This window comes from Uloborus diversus, chromosome 1, assembly GCF_026930045.1.
Source record: "Uloborus diversus isolate 005 chromosome 1, Udiv.v.3.1, whole genome shotgun sequence".
Lineage (NCBI taxonomy): Eukaryota > Metazoa > Arthropoda > Arachnida > Araneae > Uloboridae > Uloborus > Uloborus diversus.
The window spans coordinates 209,370,803-209,386,035 of record NC_072731.1 but is presented as its reverse complement, the minus strand read 5'-3'; the positions used below and the strand labels follow the sequence as shown (position 1 = coordinate 209,386,035).

Sequence of the window (15,233 nt, the reverse complement as noted above, 5' to 3'; positions counted from 1 at the left end):
AATTATTATCTAAGTAAACATACGTTTTTTAAAAACTACACAAATTTGATCCGGATAAGCGGGAGATCCGGATAAACGGGGGCTGGATAGACGAGGTTCATCTGAAAATATACACAAATAGAATTACAATACATTACTTAACTGACCATTAAACAGAAATGAATAATTTGACACACTGTTGTGTTTTCCTGACAATGCAGATAAATGAAAAAAAAAAAAAAAAAACACTGAAACCAAAACCCTTCCCTTCATGAAATCCCGGGATTTCCAACCCTCCCTTCCAATAGTAAAGGGGCCTCGCCCCTCACTTTTCAGAGTTAGAAATTAACCGATTGATTAAAAACTTTTTTTACTCGATGAATTGATTTATTTCCCGAAAATAAAAGCTAAAGATTTCTAATAAATGGACTTTTCTCGTAATTATTTCATGAGAATGGAACTTTGAATTGGAAGGGGTAGTCTACGGTGACCATACATCCTGAATTTTGAGACCATATTCCACATTTTTTAGTAGTTATTTCATCATTAATGTTAAAATTCAAAATTGTCGCCCAATTTACAGAAAAAAGGCTTTAGAGGTGCCCCGCCCCTTAATCCTTCACACCTCCCTTGACCCCCCCCCCTTCCCACTTTTTTGTGCACCAGCTGCCTATGCACGTGATTAAGACTTTAATTTAGAAAATACTACCAAGAAGAGACTCTAAACCTCCAGTTCCCCCAAAATCACCCAAGACCGTTTAAAATTGCTCTGACCCCAACCTAAATTGTTAATATACATTTGAAAAATAGGGTGCCGGCACAGTCATACACCATTTTCTAACCTTGTGACTGCCCTGTACCATGAGTAAGATGGCGAAATTAATCCAAGTAAAAAAAAATTTTCGAGTGTCCTAAGCAATGACCCTGTTCAGAGAGGGTGTTAAGTGAACTTTGAAAATGCTCTCAAAAGACTGACGTTTCGAAAGTGACGCAAGGTCGTAGCAAATTTTTGAAAATGCAAAAAAAAAAAAAAAAAAAAAAAAAAAAAAAAAAAATAATAATAAAAAAAAAATAATAAATCGTCATTTTGAAATATTTGAGCGTGTCATTTTTTTTTTTTTTTCAGAAGGTACAGCCAGGTGCGCCCCGAACTTAAAATTTTTGGGCGCACGGAAATTCTCAGTTTGCCTAATGGAACTCCAAATATTGCCGAATGGATACCCAAATTCTGCCGAACGGTGATAATTTTGCCAAATCGTCAGACAAAATATACTGAATAAGGAAATTTTTGGAAGGTCACATCAGTGCCCCTGGAGTGCTTTCAGGGGTATCTCTCGTTTTGGCTCTTGCTCTTCCCCAAGAGAGTCATATCAACTTTTGCCCCCATTTCTCATTTCAAAAGTTTTGGGATGTGACACGGAAGTTGCAGACTTTTTTTTCTCTCAGACAATCAATATAAAGTGAGATAGATAAAATTCATTGATATTGAATTCCTGAGACGAGAGAGAGAAAAAAAGCACAATTTTTTTAAATTTGTGGAGATTAAATTATGGGCTGCTTTCCTGTTCCAATTAGGATTTTTCGAGGGATGCCGACGTTATTTAAATTATTATAAATTATTATAATAATATAAATCAATGTCGACGTTGTTGTTAGCTTTTGGTTTTATCCAAGACCAGGGGCGGACTGGGTCCCCCAAGAAGGGGCCAACCTTGACTCCCAAAAGGAGCAAAAAAAAAAAAAAAAAAAAAAAAAAAAAAAAAAAAAAAAAAAAAAAAAAACGAAGATGCACACAGGTTCGAGGACGTAAAAAAATAAAAAGAAAAAAAAACCACACACACACACACACACAAAGGCGTGCAAGTTCAAAGGCGCAAGAAAAAAAAATAAAGAAAAAAAAAACAAGGAGCACACACTCGAACCGCAGGAGGTCAGGTTTAAGTGAGCAGAAAGGAAAAAAGAAAAGAAAAGGGCGCGAAAAGAAACAAAGACACACAGGTTTGAGGGCGCATAAGAAAAAGAAGAAAAAAAAAAGCGAAGGTGCGTTCGAGGACACAAATAGAATAGAACGAAAAAAAAAAAGATTCGGGGACCGGAAAAAAAAAACCCGAAGTCGCACAGGTATTTGAGAGGAAGAAAAAAAAGAAAGAAAGAAAGAAAAAAAGCTCACAGGTTTGAGGGTGTACGAAGAAACAAAGGCATAAACATCTGCGCTGGCGATGGGACCTTCGGGCCCATTTCATTTGAATGCTGGCAAGTTGCATTCAAAAGATGTTTTCGCAATCTGAATTGCGATAGCACGTTTTTCATCGGTTAGTTTTCGTAGAAGCAGACAAAACTATAAGGTATAAACCACTCTAAGGTAAAGGAGGAAGCCGGGAAGGTATAAATATCCAAGACTAGAAGCTAGGACTGAACAGTAAAAGTGGGCAGGAGAGGCCAGCCACAATAGGATATCAATAATAATTATTATTTTTACTTTTATGATCAATCTTGACCAAGGTTTCAATTATAATGCTTTTTTATGCGTTTAACTTATTAGTGGTACAAATGTATTACATGCAAGATTATGTGCAACATTTAATAATTTGCAATCCATTAATTAAATTATAAGGTCTAAACTGCAACAATCCAAAAAGAGGACTAGTCTTTGTCTTTAGAATCCTTTCTAGTTTGTATTCAAGGACGGAATGGGAAGAAAATTCGGCCCTGGCATAAATTAAAAGAACGGGGTGAGGGATATGTAGCACTACCGGGGAATTGAAAATATGCCCCAAAATTAGTACCTCAAAAGTTTATCTACTGAGAACAATTTATGTAGCATTTCAGAGAGCATTCTGGCCTTTACTTCTCCTTTTCAAAATTTGTCATCTTAAAAGATCAAGGAAGCTCAACAGTGTTATTTCATTTTGAATTTTACCAGGGGAGGGGGGGGGGGTGCCAGTGGCGGATCCAGAAGCCTGTTTTGGGGGGGGGCGATTTTATCCATGGGCGATTGGTCCATAAAAAATTGGGGGGGGGGGGGGGGGTCAGAGAAGTCACGGGAGGGGGGATGTGGGCAGCGCCCTTATTTATTTATTATTTTATTTTAAATTTTATAAAATTGGGCTATGGTATTTTTGTTGTTGGTTAAATGATCGTCTCAAAAAAAAAAAAAAAAAAAAACCTACGGACACGACCTGAAATCTCGAGACAAATATCAACAGTAGACTTCCTTCTTTCGATTCACAGCTCCAATTTAATCTTCATCAAAAAACGTGACAAACATTTAAAGTACCCTTATTAAGTCAATTCTTCTTTCTTTAAACACGTGAATCGATCAGCACCAGCATTTTCCAGTCGATCTATAACTTTGAAGTTGGAAAAACGGAGGGGCAGGCCCCTTTGTTTTTGAAAAGGAGGGGCAGTTGCCCCCACGAGCCGCCTATGATTCCATCCCATCCGTTCTCACATGCGCTCAAAAGTATCGGACGCACAAAAGCTATTTCGTTGCGAAGATCATTCATGAGCTTTTAAATTGAGTCTTACAAATAAAGGAAATACATTCCCTTATATCGCCATTTTTTATATATTTTCTCTCATCCTATTATGGAATGAAAAAAAATACCATTCTAATGTAACGTGGGATTTTCAGAGATCGATATGACATGATTTATGAGGCATTTCTATGAATCTCCTCGGTAATACATTTTTGAATAAAAATAATGTCTAATGATTGCAGAAAAAATGAAAACAAGCAACTACCAAAGTTCACTATAACTACAAATAGCGGCAGTAAAAAACGCGAAACAAAAGTTTAAATAAAGATATATCGAAATAAATCTTGTAACAAAAATTGCTTTTATGATAGAACCAGAAGCAAATAAAGCGGTTAATTTTCGTTATACAAAACATAATTTTCCACTATTTAACCAGTATTAAAATAAATTTAGGATCAAAATAAAAAGTTTTAAGTGTAGTTTACTTTTGTTTGAATAAGATTTTACTAGGAAATGCGAAATACAAGAGACAGAAAAGATCTTTTAACAATTAAAAAAAAAATTGATCTGTTAAAAAACCATATTCTGTTACAGTATTGTTAAATTACACTTAATCAGTGGCGTAGCAAACTTGGATGTCAACCGGGGTGGAATCTGGGCTATCACCCCTCACCCCTCCCCATCAACCGAAGGCGAAAAAAAACCTTATTCAATGTTCGATGAAAGAAACGAAGTTCATACAATATTCATAAACAAAACGAAATTGTGTCCCCCCCCCCGAGAGGAATATCATCCGAAATAAACGTTTCCCTCGTATTGATACCAATGCATTTGAGAGATTATAAAACATATGCGAATTTCTGTTGGTATTTACATTTTTCCGGAACTCTTACATGCGTTTCGGGTGTCTCCGCCCCCCCCCCCCCCGCCCCACTCCATATGAGTACCAGCCGCCTCAAATGCCCTTCTAGTGAGACCAATATGTTTGATAGAAAAAAAATATTTTTTTTTTCATGTTGGAAATAAAATTCAGAATTGAAACATCGAAATTTCTCATATTCATTTTAGTGTCACACTCTAGGGGGTGTCACCCGGCTTAGCCCCGCCCTGCAAAATAATTTTTAATATAAATTGAAACGTTGGGGAATTTTTTTTAGAATTGAAGCATTTAAATATTTCAAAAAAAGTTGAAGATCAATTTCAGGTGCCACCTGGGGCAAACCCATCCGCGCCACGTAGCAATGCTACTGACTTCATCAACTCACATTTATATATAAAATAATTAAATTTATCAAATAGATAAAGGAGAAAAAAAAACCCGTATTTTCATATCAATCAACTAAAAAACCGCAAATTAAGGGAATATGTAATACCCCCCCCCTGGAGCAAAAATAAAACGTATGTATGGCATCAGTTATAAATATGCAGGAATGATTACACATTTCAAACGATATAAAACAAACGCTGAGAAGGAAATACGCTTTCAATTTTTAACATTTATCATTTAAATTATTCTTCAGAAAGTGTTCAAACAAAAACGATTTATTTTGGTATGCAACCTAATAGTAAAAAAAAAAAAAAAAACACGAAGTCTGTTGGGGGGGGGCGATCGCCCCAATCGCCCCCCCCCCTGTGGATCCGCCACTGGGTGGTGCAAAGGTATACCGAAAAATAAGAGGAAAAACTATGCCCGCTTACATCTAAATACTACCCCTTGACCCCCCGACGGACCAGCTCACAGAACTGGTCTAGCCAAGAGCTAGTCTCAGTGAGATTAAAATAATTAACAGCAGAAAGAGAATAAGCAATGTGAAACTACGTCGTGAGTGTAATATTCGCTCAGAAATAGAGCCTGCCTCTGAAAATGTTTTAAAAGTGAAGTCGTAAAACACAATTGAAGGCTATTTTGTCTACGTTAGAGGAAAGAGTGAGGTTCAGAATCAGACTCTCCCCCCAGAAATTGTTTGGAATTGAAGCCCCCAAAACGCCATATTGGACGATTTTCGATGATGTAAAGAAAGGGGGAGATATGGAGGCGCTTCCCCGAAAAGTTTTTGAAATTTTCGTCCCAAATACGCAATTGTAGGCCATCCTAGGCCTACAATTGTTGGCCATTTTCGATAACTTTAGGGAAAGGGATGTCGTTTGCGACGATTGTTGGAGAAATCGTTGCAGGCGCCATCGCCCCGATTTTCTGTTAGAGAAAGGGGCGATTCTCGGTTTGCCCCCAAAATTTTTTCAAAATTTAAAGTTGAAAATCGCGAGTGTAGGCTTGTTTGGTCAGGCCCGGCTCCTGGGTAGGCGACCTAGGCAGCCGCCTAGGGCGGCAGATTTTAGGGGCAACAAATTTTGAAGTTGAAACATTTTTTTAAAAGTATGAATATCTGTTTCAGCGTCATAAGATTCACTGCTCAATGCTAAAAAGATATAATTTAGAGTGTGTACCAGTGCATGGATATGCAAAACATAGTTCGGAATTTAACTAGAAATTCAGTTTAATTTTAAAGGCGGCAAATTGCGTGATTTAAGTCTTTTGAAAATATTAATATCTGTTTCAGTACCATGAGATGCAACTACTTTAATGTTAAAAAATATAATTTAAATTTAAAGTGTGTACCTTTGCTTGGATATGCAAAAAAAACAGTTTGGAATTTTTCTAGAAACTCACTTAAGTTTTAAGCACTTTACTATTACTTTTATTTTATTAATATATTATCATTATATATTAATATTTTTACTATTCAATGGACGGGAGAGGGCGGCACTTGTCAATATCGCCTAGGGCGGCAGAACTACTAGAGCCGGCCCTGGTTTGGTTATGTCAGGGGAAGGTTCTAGGAACTCTTTTTTTATAAATTGTAGTTTCAAAAATGCTGTTTTGGAAGCAGGGCCGTATACAAGGGGGGGGGGGGAGGGAGTTCTAAGGGTTCAATCCCGCCCCCCTCCCCTTCGAAAAGTTCGGTTGGACATTTAAATATTCGTTTATATTTAAAAACTTCCAAAAAATATTGTTCTAAAACTCAAATGTCTTTCATATGTATGAGTCATTCTCCAGAAAACATAACTTTTGAACGCAAAAATTTTTCAATTTCGAAACCTTTAGTTTTCTTTTTTTTTTTTCATTCTTACATGAAAGTGTTACCTACTAGACGTAACCATAAGCAAGGGTCCAGCTCAGTTCCAATTATTTTACTCATCAATAAATTAAAAAAAAAAAATAAAAATGCCTTGTTCACTTAAATAAAAAAAAAAGGAGAAAAACTTTTAATATTTAAAAATCAAGGCCAATTTAGTATCAAAGTAGTAATTTTGTTAATTGTGCAAACAACCAACTATTTTAATTATTAGTGGGAATGTATAATATTAAGCTCTCTTCATTAAAGTACGGCTTAATTAGTAATTTTCAAATGTATGATAAAAAATAGTATATAGTAAATTTGAGGATATACTGGCAATTTATAAATTTGGTAGAATACCTATTATTGATGTATTTCTTCATTTATTTTCATCTCAGAAATAATGATATTGATAAAATATGTCACCGAGGAGAGGAATCGTCCATTAATGTAGGCCTAATAGATACATTTTTCAGGGAAAATTTTTGTTTCTTTGTTGTTACATCTGACATGTTAAGAATATGAAAACATGTTCACTTCTTTTTTTACATTAATTTACATCCCTGAAATTCAAGTTCACGGAGGTGAGAAGTCAGAGTAACCACACACTAAGTTTTTAAAGCAAAATCTATCATCTTGTTTTTCGATAAAAATCTCACAACTTCAACTATGGCTGAAAATAAACAAGGGTGCTCTCTTGTATCATGGAAAATAAAATTTGATGTCATTACTGCCACATGTTAATGAGGAATGGCATTTTGTGTTTAGGTAACAGAGGTGAGAATTTATTGAGTGACATGACTCCTTGTCCTACTAAAACGAACGAAAACACAATATTAAAAAATTAAATATACTTAAACAATTAGTATTTGAGACACTTGTAAAAAGAATGATAAATAAGTACATACTTTAATTAAACAAGTTATTAAGCAACATAAACAGTCACACAAGATGTGTGACATGCCATGGAGGTGAGAACTCACATATTGTGAACCAAAAATATACTAAACTAAAAATTATTATTAAAAAATTGTTGGCAGGTTTAAATCGATACATTTTTGATGAAATTGAAAGCATTGTTAAATGAACTGTTCCTTAAAATGTTTTCTGTAAAAGGCATGTGACAGAAAAGTTACACTTTTTGAAGAATGACTCTTATATTAATTGCATAAAATCCTTTTAGTGAGTCAAGACTGGTTTTCAATAATGTACTACCTTCCGCAAAGCTTCGCATGAAAGTTTTTAAACCCTCCCCAAAATTATATTCTAGTTACGGCCCTGTTTGGAAGATCTTATAATTTTTATAATTTTCTATTGGTGTTCGGTTACTCTATAAGGTGCTTGCTTTTGTCAGATATCTTTTCACCCATTAGCTCACTTTTTTTTTGCTTCGAAAAAGGTGTTACGTTGAAACACCTTTTTCGAAGCCCTTCAACCCAGACCTACGTTGAAACATGCGTCTTCAGTAAACTGTAATTTGGTGAAATTAAACTTTAATTCTTATTTTACTTTTGAAGCAAAAAAAATATTTTTTCATTTCTGATCTTACATGATGTTTTTCCCCCCAGAAATTATTTGAAATTAAAATCTTAAAAGCCATTATTCCGCTACCCTCGTGGAAGTAGGGAGAAGAAATGGGGTTATATACTTCCTCCTGAATTTGAATACGTAATTGCAGACAATCTTTTGCGACATTTAAGGGAGGAAGGTGGTTCAGGAACTCTCCTTGGATGACATTTTTTGAAGTAAACGTTTCAAAAATACAATTTTAGACTATCCTTGATGATTTTAAGAAAAGGGTGTTCTGGAAATTGAAACTCTAAAAATACAATTTTAGGGTTCCTTTGGTGCCTTAAAACAAGGGATTAGGTACGAGGATCTCCTTTCTTGGCTATGTTCTCATTATTCATGTTTGATAAAAATGTTGTGGGGAACTCTCTCCCAGCATTTCTTTTTCTAGGAATAGGGCACTTTTTAATCTAAATTTTGTAATAGAAACAGTAATTTTTAGCATATTTTATGCATACAAAACCCAATTTAATTTGAATATAAATCTGAATTTTTTTCAGCACAAGTATTTGAACTAGACGTTAAAAAGTTTTTCATAAAAATAATTACTATAGAAAATATTTTAGCTTAGTATGCACATAATGTACCAAAAAGTTTTAAAAAAGCACCTTTTCTAACAGAAAATTTTGATCAAAAAGTGCCCCTTTAATTGAATTAAAGAGACCTTTTATCTGAAAGCACCCACCCCTTTTTTTTAGCCTGGGGAAAACACTAATGATGATATTTAGGAAAATAAATAGTAGGTCGCGAAGCAAAGAGGCAGAAATCTCTCGCTCTCTTTTAAGTATTTTCGGGTTCTGAGAAGTTAAAATGATAATACTGTCAGAAACAAGAACATGCGGGTATGTTTTCGTTAAGCTAAATACATATGACACTCTCAACCGCAACACATCCCTTCATGAATTATAGGAAACTTCAATAGAAAGTTTTAACCTGAAATAAATGCTTTTATTTTCAAATAAATTTACAAACATGGAAGATTCATTTCATAACACATGAAAGGAATCGATATAAAATATTTACATTTTTATAACTGCTTAATAGATCTAAATATTTGATATTTTATGGCCAATAAGCTCATACAATTTCCATTTTGAAAAACAAAATGCAAAACGTAACGCAAGACAACACAATGTTAGAAACAATAAAAAACATTTCAACATTTTTGACTTCGAGCGCAAAGAAATGCATCCATAAATTCATTCCTTTGCTTTAAATTAGAAAAATTCAAATGCAAAAGCACACCGGATTCAAATTCCACAACCAGCCATGAGCCTGATCGGTAGAGGATTTCCCAATGCTTATTTTCCAAAAGAGCATCGACACTCGCTTTCCGCGCTGAGGATGTTTGATTCAGCCCCGTCTGCTCAGTTGGAATCTCAGCACTCATTCCATTCAATGGAGTCTGAGAGCAAGAGTTCATGACATTGTCAACATCCTTCAAATGAATTTGGTTGATGTTTGTGTGGACATTAACAAGTGCACAGACGTGGAACTGAGGTTGGACCGTCGTATCCAGTCCGATAATTTGTGGTATGTGTAGTCGTTCTTCAATGAGCACCACATGTGAAGGTGTGACAAAGACATAATGAAGAATGCCATAATGACACTTGTGCAGAGCCTTAGACACCAGTACACGCTGTCCAAATATGATCTGGCTACGAACAGATGCATTTAACACAGCAGAACTGGAATGGATATTTTGAAACATCAAACTCTTGCTTAGGAAAGGATTTCTCTTTTGAGAAGATACAATGTTGTAGAGTCGTCGAAAGTAGGACAGTAGCTCTTGGGTGGTCTCTGAATTGGTCAGGAGAAATATCAAGCTTTCAGAGCTGCATGACATTTTAAGTTTCAGCTCTACGTAAGCATTGCAAGGGCCAACACCTACAGATGCAATGTCGAGGGCCGAAATGGCACTCTGATAAGTAAGTTCTGGAATTTTAGTGGGACTTCCAAAAAGTGCGTTTTCTGTGAAACTCCTTATTTTCAGTAAGACTATTTCTGACTTAAGAAGCAGAATGCACACAGGGATTTCTCTAACATAACTTTCACGGGCAACGAGCTGAACAGCCCACACAAGATCTGCTTCAGATATAGTCCTGTCGTCGCAACAAGAGTCAGATCTTTTCTCATTCAATGCTGACATGAGTTGTTGTTTCAGAACGATGTGACTAGAATCGAGGGCGAGAAGCCACTCGGGGAAAGATAACTCGGCGCTTATCATCCACAACTCAGCCCTATTCTCAGTCGAAGGGTTATCTGATATTAACCTGGAATGAAGTTGGACATCCGAAGATCCTGATTGATTATCTCTTTCAATACTGAGGACAGAATCGACCAACTCAACCTAAAAATGAAAAACAAGCAGCTTACTACATTTTTTTCAACAATAATTAAAATGATATAAACATTCAGCACTTGATTAAAATAAGTTTTGAACTTATTTGGGAGAATCATTTGATATTTGAATGCTATTGTACTCTTCATTGAAATATATACCTTTTTGAGAATAAAATGAGGAATAGTGATTAATTGCATTATATGTAGATCCACCAAAAAATTTCATTACAAGTTTTTTCTTTTTTTTAAAGTGAGGTATTTGAACTTAAAACAACTGTAATCGCATGACATCAATTTGGAAAAATATTTGCTACTCTTAGCAAATGTCCTTGCAGCTTTTAATGTAAGAATTGATCTTCTTTCTACTTATGAAAATGAAACACCCGAGATGAAAACTCCACTACAGACAGGCATTTTTGGTTCGCTAATTTTTAATAAAATGTGGAAATAGGTTGGTTTTTGTATTGTTTAATATTAAAAGAAGAGAATTGTCAAGACATTAAAGCATTCATTAAGAAGTAGTAGTAGCTGAATGGCTTAATGGAGAGGAGAATGATAGTTTGGAAATTTATTTTTTATCAACATCGTTAATCTATAAAGTATAAGTCATAATAATGACTCATACAAAGCAATAATGAAGTTTGTCTTTTTAACGCACTTTCCAGCAAACATAAATTAAAAAGATAGTTTTTTTCTTCCCTAAAATTTAAAAAAAAAAAAAAAAATGGATTTTCTGTAAACATATCTTTGACTACACAAGATCATAAGCATAGTGCAAGTAAAACTGTAAAAATAAAAGTGGTGCGTGTAGTTATGCACATGCATTAGAAGTTATGCTTTTTAATTTCCCAAATTAGTTTCTAGCTCAGTGTAGAGTAATTTCAATGTTTAATGAAGTTGTGCAGGTAAAGAGCGACAGCAAGAAGTTAGTTTATTACTAGAGTTGACAAATAATGGTATTTTTATTTTTTCTTAGAATTTCCTTTGTAGAATTTCAAAGTAATGGGAATATTTTGAACATTAATCTGAATACATTTGCGAAAGATTTAGTGTTTTTAACATTCCTATTTTGTTATTACCTATTAGTAGAGGCATTATTTATTCATAATGTCCTGAATATTAATATCAAAATGTACCCTGTCTAGAAATCTGTATAGGAAATTTTTAGGATGCTTTTTACTATATCGCAAACAGAACAGGATCATATCATATGCTAAACCATCTAAAGCAATTTTAGAGCAATTCTGATGTAGTTCATTGGAATAGATTATTAAAATTATTCATTTCTCATAATGAATAGTTAAAGTGTAAGATGTGATTAAATTCCAATTACTTTCGCTGAAGCAGATTTTACTTCAAACCATGATAGTACAACTTCGCTGGGTGTTCACATAGTTTAACTCCATAAATCTTGGATAGAATGGAGTACCTTCAAAGATATAAGTGTTAGCTTGCCTTCTATGGGGGATGAGTTTATAGGAATGACTCAATCTGCAAAAAAGCTCTTGTGGTTTCATCAAATAGTTAGTGAATGTATTGAAATTAAATTTGATAAAATAAGAAAAAATAATTGTAATCTTTATATGTGGATAATAAGGGTGCCCGATATTTTGCTAAACCTTTTATTATTACCACAGTAAACACAACAATGTCAAATTATTTCTCATTTGGGATCTTATTTATAAAAACATTTTTAATGTCAAATGTGTCAGAAGAAGAGATAATATGTCGAACATATTCATGAAGCCTTTTACCCATTTGCAATTTCAAAAATGGGTTGAAAATTATTTTAGTGCAAACATAAAATTTAAAACACGCCTTTTCTCTTTTTAAAACCATATATTACTATTTATTTATGCATCATGTTTATTTAAAGCTTTTATAACTTAGACAATTTAATTTTCTGCTTAGATGCTTTGGCTGCTCTGTCCCCTCCCATCAATCATATTTTGAATAGTCCCCAGCACAGTCTCAGGGAGGATGCGAATGTTATTCGTCAGAGTAAAGGAGGTGGGGTGATGGAGAAGTGTCGCTGTAGGAAGTTTAGAGAGTAGGAATGAAACAAAGATTTTGAATGAAAAGAGACACTGAAAAAAAAAGAAGGAAATAAAAGGCTACCTTTCCCGAGTTCATTTCATTAAGCAAACGTAACCAATCGCTGCCTCCGACTTTTCTCAGAGCTTCTATCTGCTGACGAAACTTTGATGCTTCATGGAGGTTGGGGGCCAGGGTTTTACTGCACTTTCCTGAAAGGACAGGAAAATAACTTTATTAACACTAATTTTGTCTTATGACATAAACTGAACTTTCTTTGTTTTGAAACTGTATGCTCTCTCTTATAATGGCTATCAAATCCACACAGATTTTTGGTAAAACAACTTTGCAAAGGTATTTTGCAAAAACTCTTTTCAAGGCATACAGGTCAGTTATTAATGTGACCAGGGAACTCATGCATGGCATGTTACTTAAATTATTGCAGTCAGGATTAAGGAACAGCTCAAAGAGAAGCTATAAAATTGTTAATAAATAAGTTTTTGGTTGAAGAAGGGAGGGAGGGAGGGGGAGCAAAACAAAAATGAACAATATTGACAAAAATATTTTATGAATTTTTTACATCTAGAGAAAACTTGAGTTTGGAGAAACAACTATTCAATCAACAGATAGAAACTCAACAGGTAAAAATGTTCAAAGAATTTTATTTTTGAATATCAAGACGTGAAGCAGACTGTATTACATCAAGTAAGAGTGATGTCATTGGTTGGGGGTTCATCATATCTAGAAACAAGTCACAGTAATTATGTAGGGCACCTAGGTACGATTGATAAACAAAACTAAATGCTTTTGTGTTTTTTTAACATTACTAAATTTTATCGAATAAAAAGTAATTAAAGAGACAAAATTATTAATTCTTATTCCAGAATAAAACACACATATAAACACACTTGATTAAGCTAATTTTATGACTTAAATCAATCAAAAATATTTTTCCCCTGATTGGTGTGTTTTTAATTTTTTACAAGTGATTTTTAATTTTTTATGTATTATGACGCTTTTTTCTCTTTCCACATTTCATACCGAAAGTAAACCCTATGTTTCTGTGTTGTATTCTAAATCAAATAATATCAAAATCAATAAATTTATATGAGCAACGTTTAATATAATTGATGCTCCCAATAACTGCTTCAGGTTTGCAAAATACTGAATCACATATAGAAATTAAGACATACTAAACATAGAAAGTAAATTAAGAGTAAAATCACATTTGAATTATATGATGCATATGCGCAAATTCATTTTGTTCAAAAGAAGTGGTTAAAATTTCAAAATGGAAGCAGCACAGATTTAAAAACGCTCCTCAGCAAAAGTTACCAATAAAAATCTCTCTCACGTGCTGTCATAGTCTTTATTTTTAAATGTGTTTCAAATATTATTATTATTACTTTTTACTTTCTTCTATATCTAATATATAGAAGAAAGTATTGGATTCGTGCAAATTTTCGAATTTCGAATTTTGACGGATTCGAACGTTTTGAGGTGTGCTGAGTCCATTTCGACTATTTTTGGAAAATGTCTGTCTGTCTGTGTGTGTGTATGTATGTGTGTGTGTGTGTGTGTGTGTGTGTGTGTGTGTGTATGTGTGTCACGTCTGTGTGTGACCAGTTTTTTGTGGCCGCTCTACAACAAAAACTACCGCATGAAATCGAACGAAATTTAGTACACATATGTGCCCCTATGTGAACTTGTGCCCATTAGTTTTTGGCGCGAATTCCTCCAAGGGGGGTGGAGCAATGGGACGTTTTTCGAGTTACGCATGCTTGCTATTCCTGAGGAAGTAACTGGCGGAATCAAACAAAATTTGGTCCATATGTTGGTATTAACAGGAACAGGTGCTGATTCAATTTTGGTGTCAATAACTCAAACGGGGGTTGAGCTATAGAACGTTTTTTGTCGTCAATTGTGACTGCTGTATCTCAAGAAGTAATGAACGGAATGAAAGAAAAATTTATCGGCAAGTAGCCCTTAGTGGGTATAAGAACTGATTTTATTTTTGTGTCAACAGCTAAAAAGGGGGGTAGCGCAATCACCCGTTCTTTTTTTCCATTTTGAGTGCCCTATCTCAAGAAGTAATGCTACGTTCTGGTTGAAATTTGGAATATATGTGAATCCATATGTAAACAGGCTTTGGTTCAATTTTGACGCCGATCGCTCCAAGAGGTGTTAATTTTTTTTTTGCGAATAAAAATATTTTTATTAATGCAACAATAAGAAAGATAAATCGTAATAGATTGTCGTCTGCGTATTTCTCGTGATTTTAATTGTATGGAAATGATAGGAAATATTATCTCAATGATTTAAAATTTTTAACTGTTGCCATCTTATGTTTGTTAACAAATAAAATATTTGTAATTAATTCAAGCAAGGCTTTTAAAATAACTTTCAATTTTCGCTCTTTGCTTTGCTTTTGCAATAATTCAGACATTGGGATAGTCGTCAAGTTTTTGCATGTGTAATTTTGTTTTTGTTGGGAATATTGCTTCCTCGTCAAGCATGGGGAGGGATCAGAAAAAAAAAGAGAAGAAAAATATAGAAGAAAGTTTCGTGATGGCCACAACATACTAGTTTTGATTTTTAGTTCATAAGTCCCCTTGAGCAAATGTTTTGAGAGCCAAATAACAAACTAACTGAAAACAGGTCAAGTTGGTAAGTCTGATCAGCATCTTCACTCCTAATGACTGCAAATCATTTT

General features: G+C 34.3%; 1 protein-coding gene across 1 annotated transcript in view; it reads right to left on the bottom strand.

Annotated features, from left to right (window-relative positions):
• Positions 1-9,084: 9,084 nt before the first annotated feature.
• Positions 9,085-15,233, bottom strand: part of LOC129224646 (nischarin-like) — a 48,380-nt gene continuing 42,231 nt past the window's right edge. The window contains exons 12-13 of the mRNA XM_054859132.1: positions 12,605-12,732; positions 9,085-10,493 (exon numbers count right to left, since the gene is read on the bottom strand). Coding sequence (XP_054715107.1) covers positions 9,300-10,493; positions 12,605-12,732 — 1,322 coding nt within the window. The 3' untranslated portion in view covers positions 9,085-9,299. The remainder of the gene's footprint in view (positions 10,494-12,604; positions 12,733-15,233) is intronic.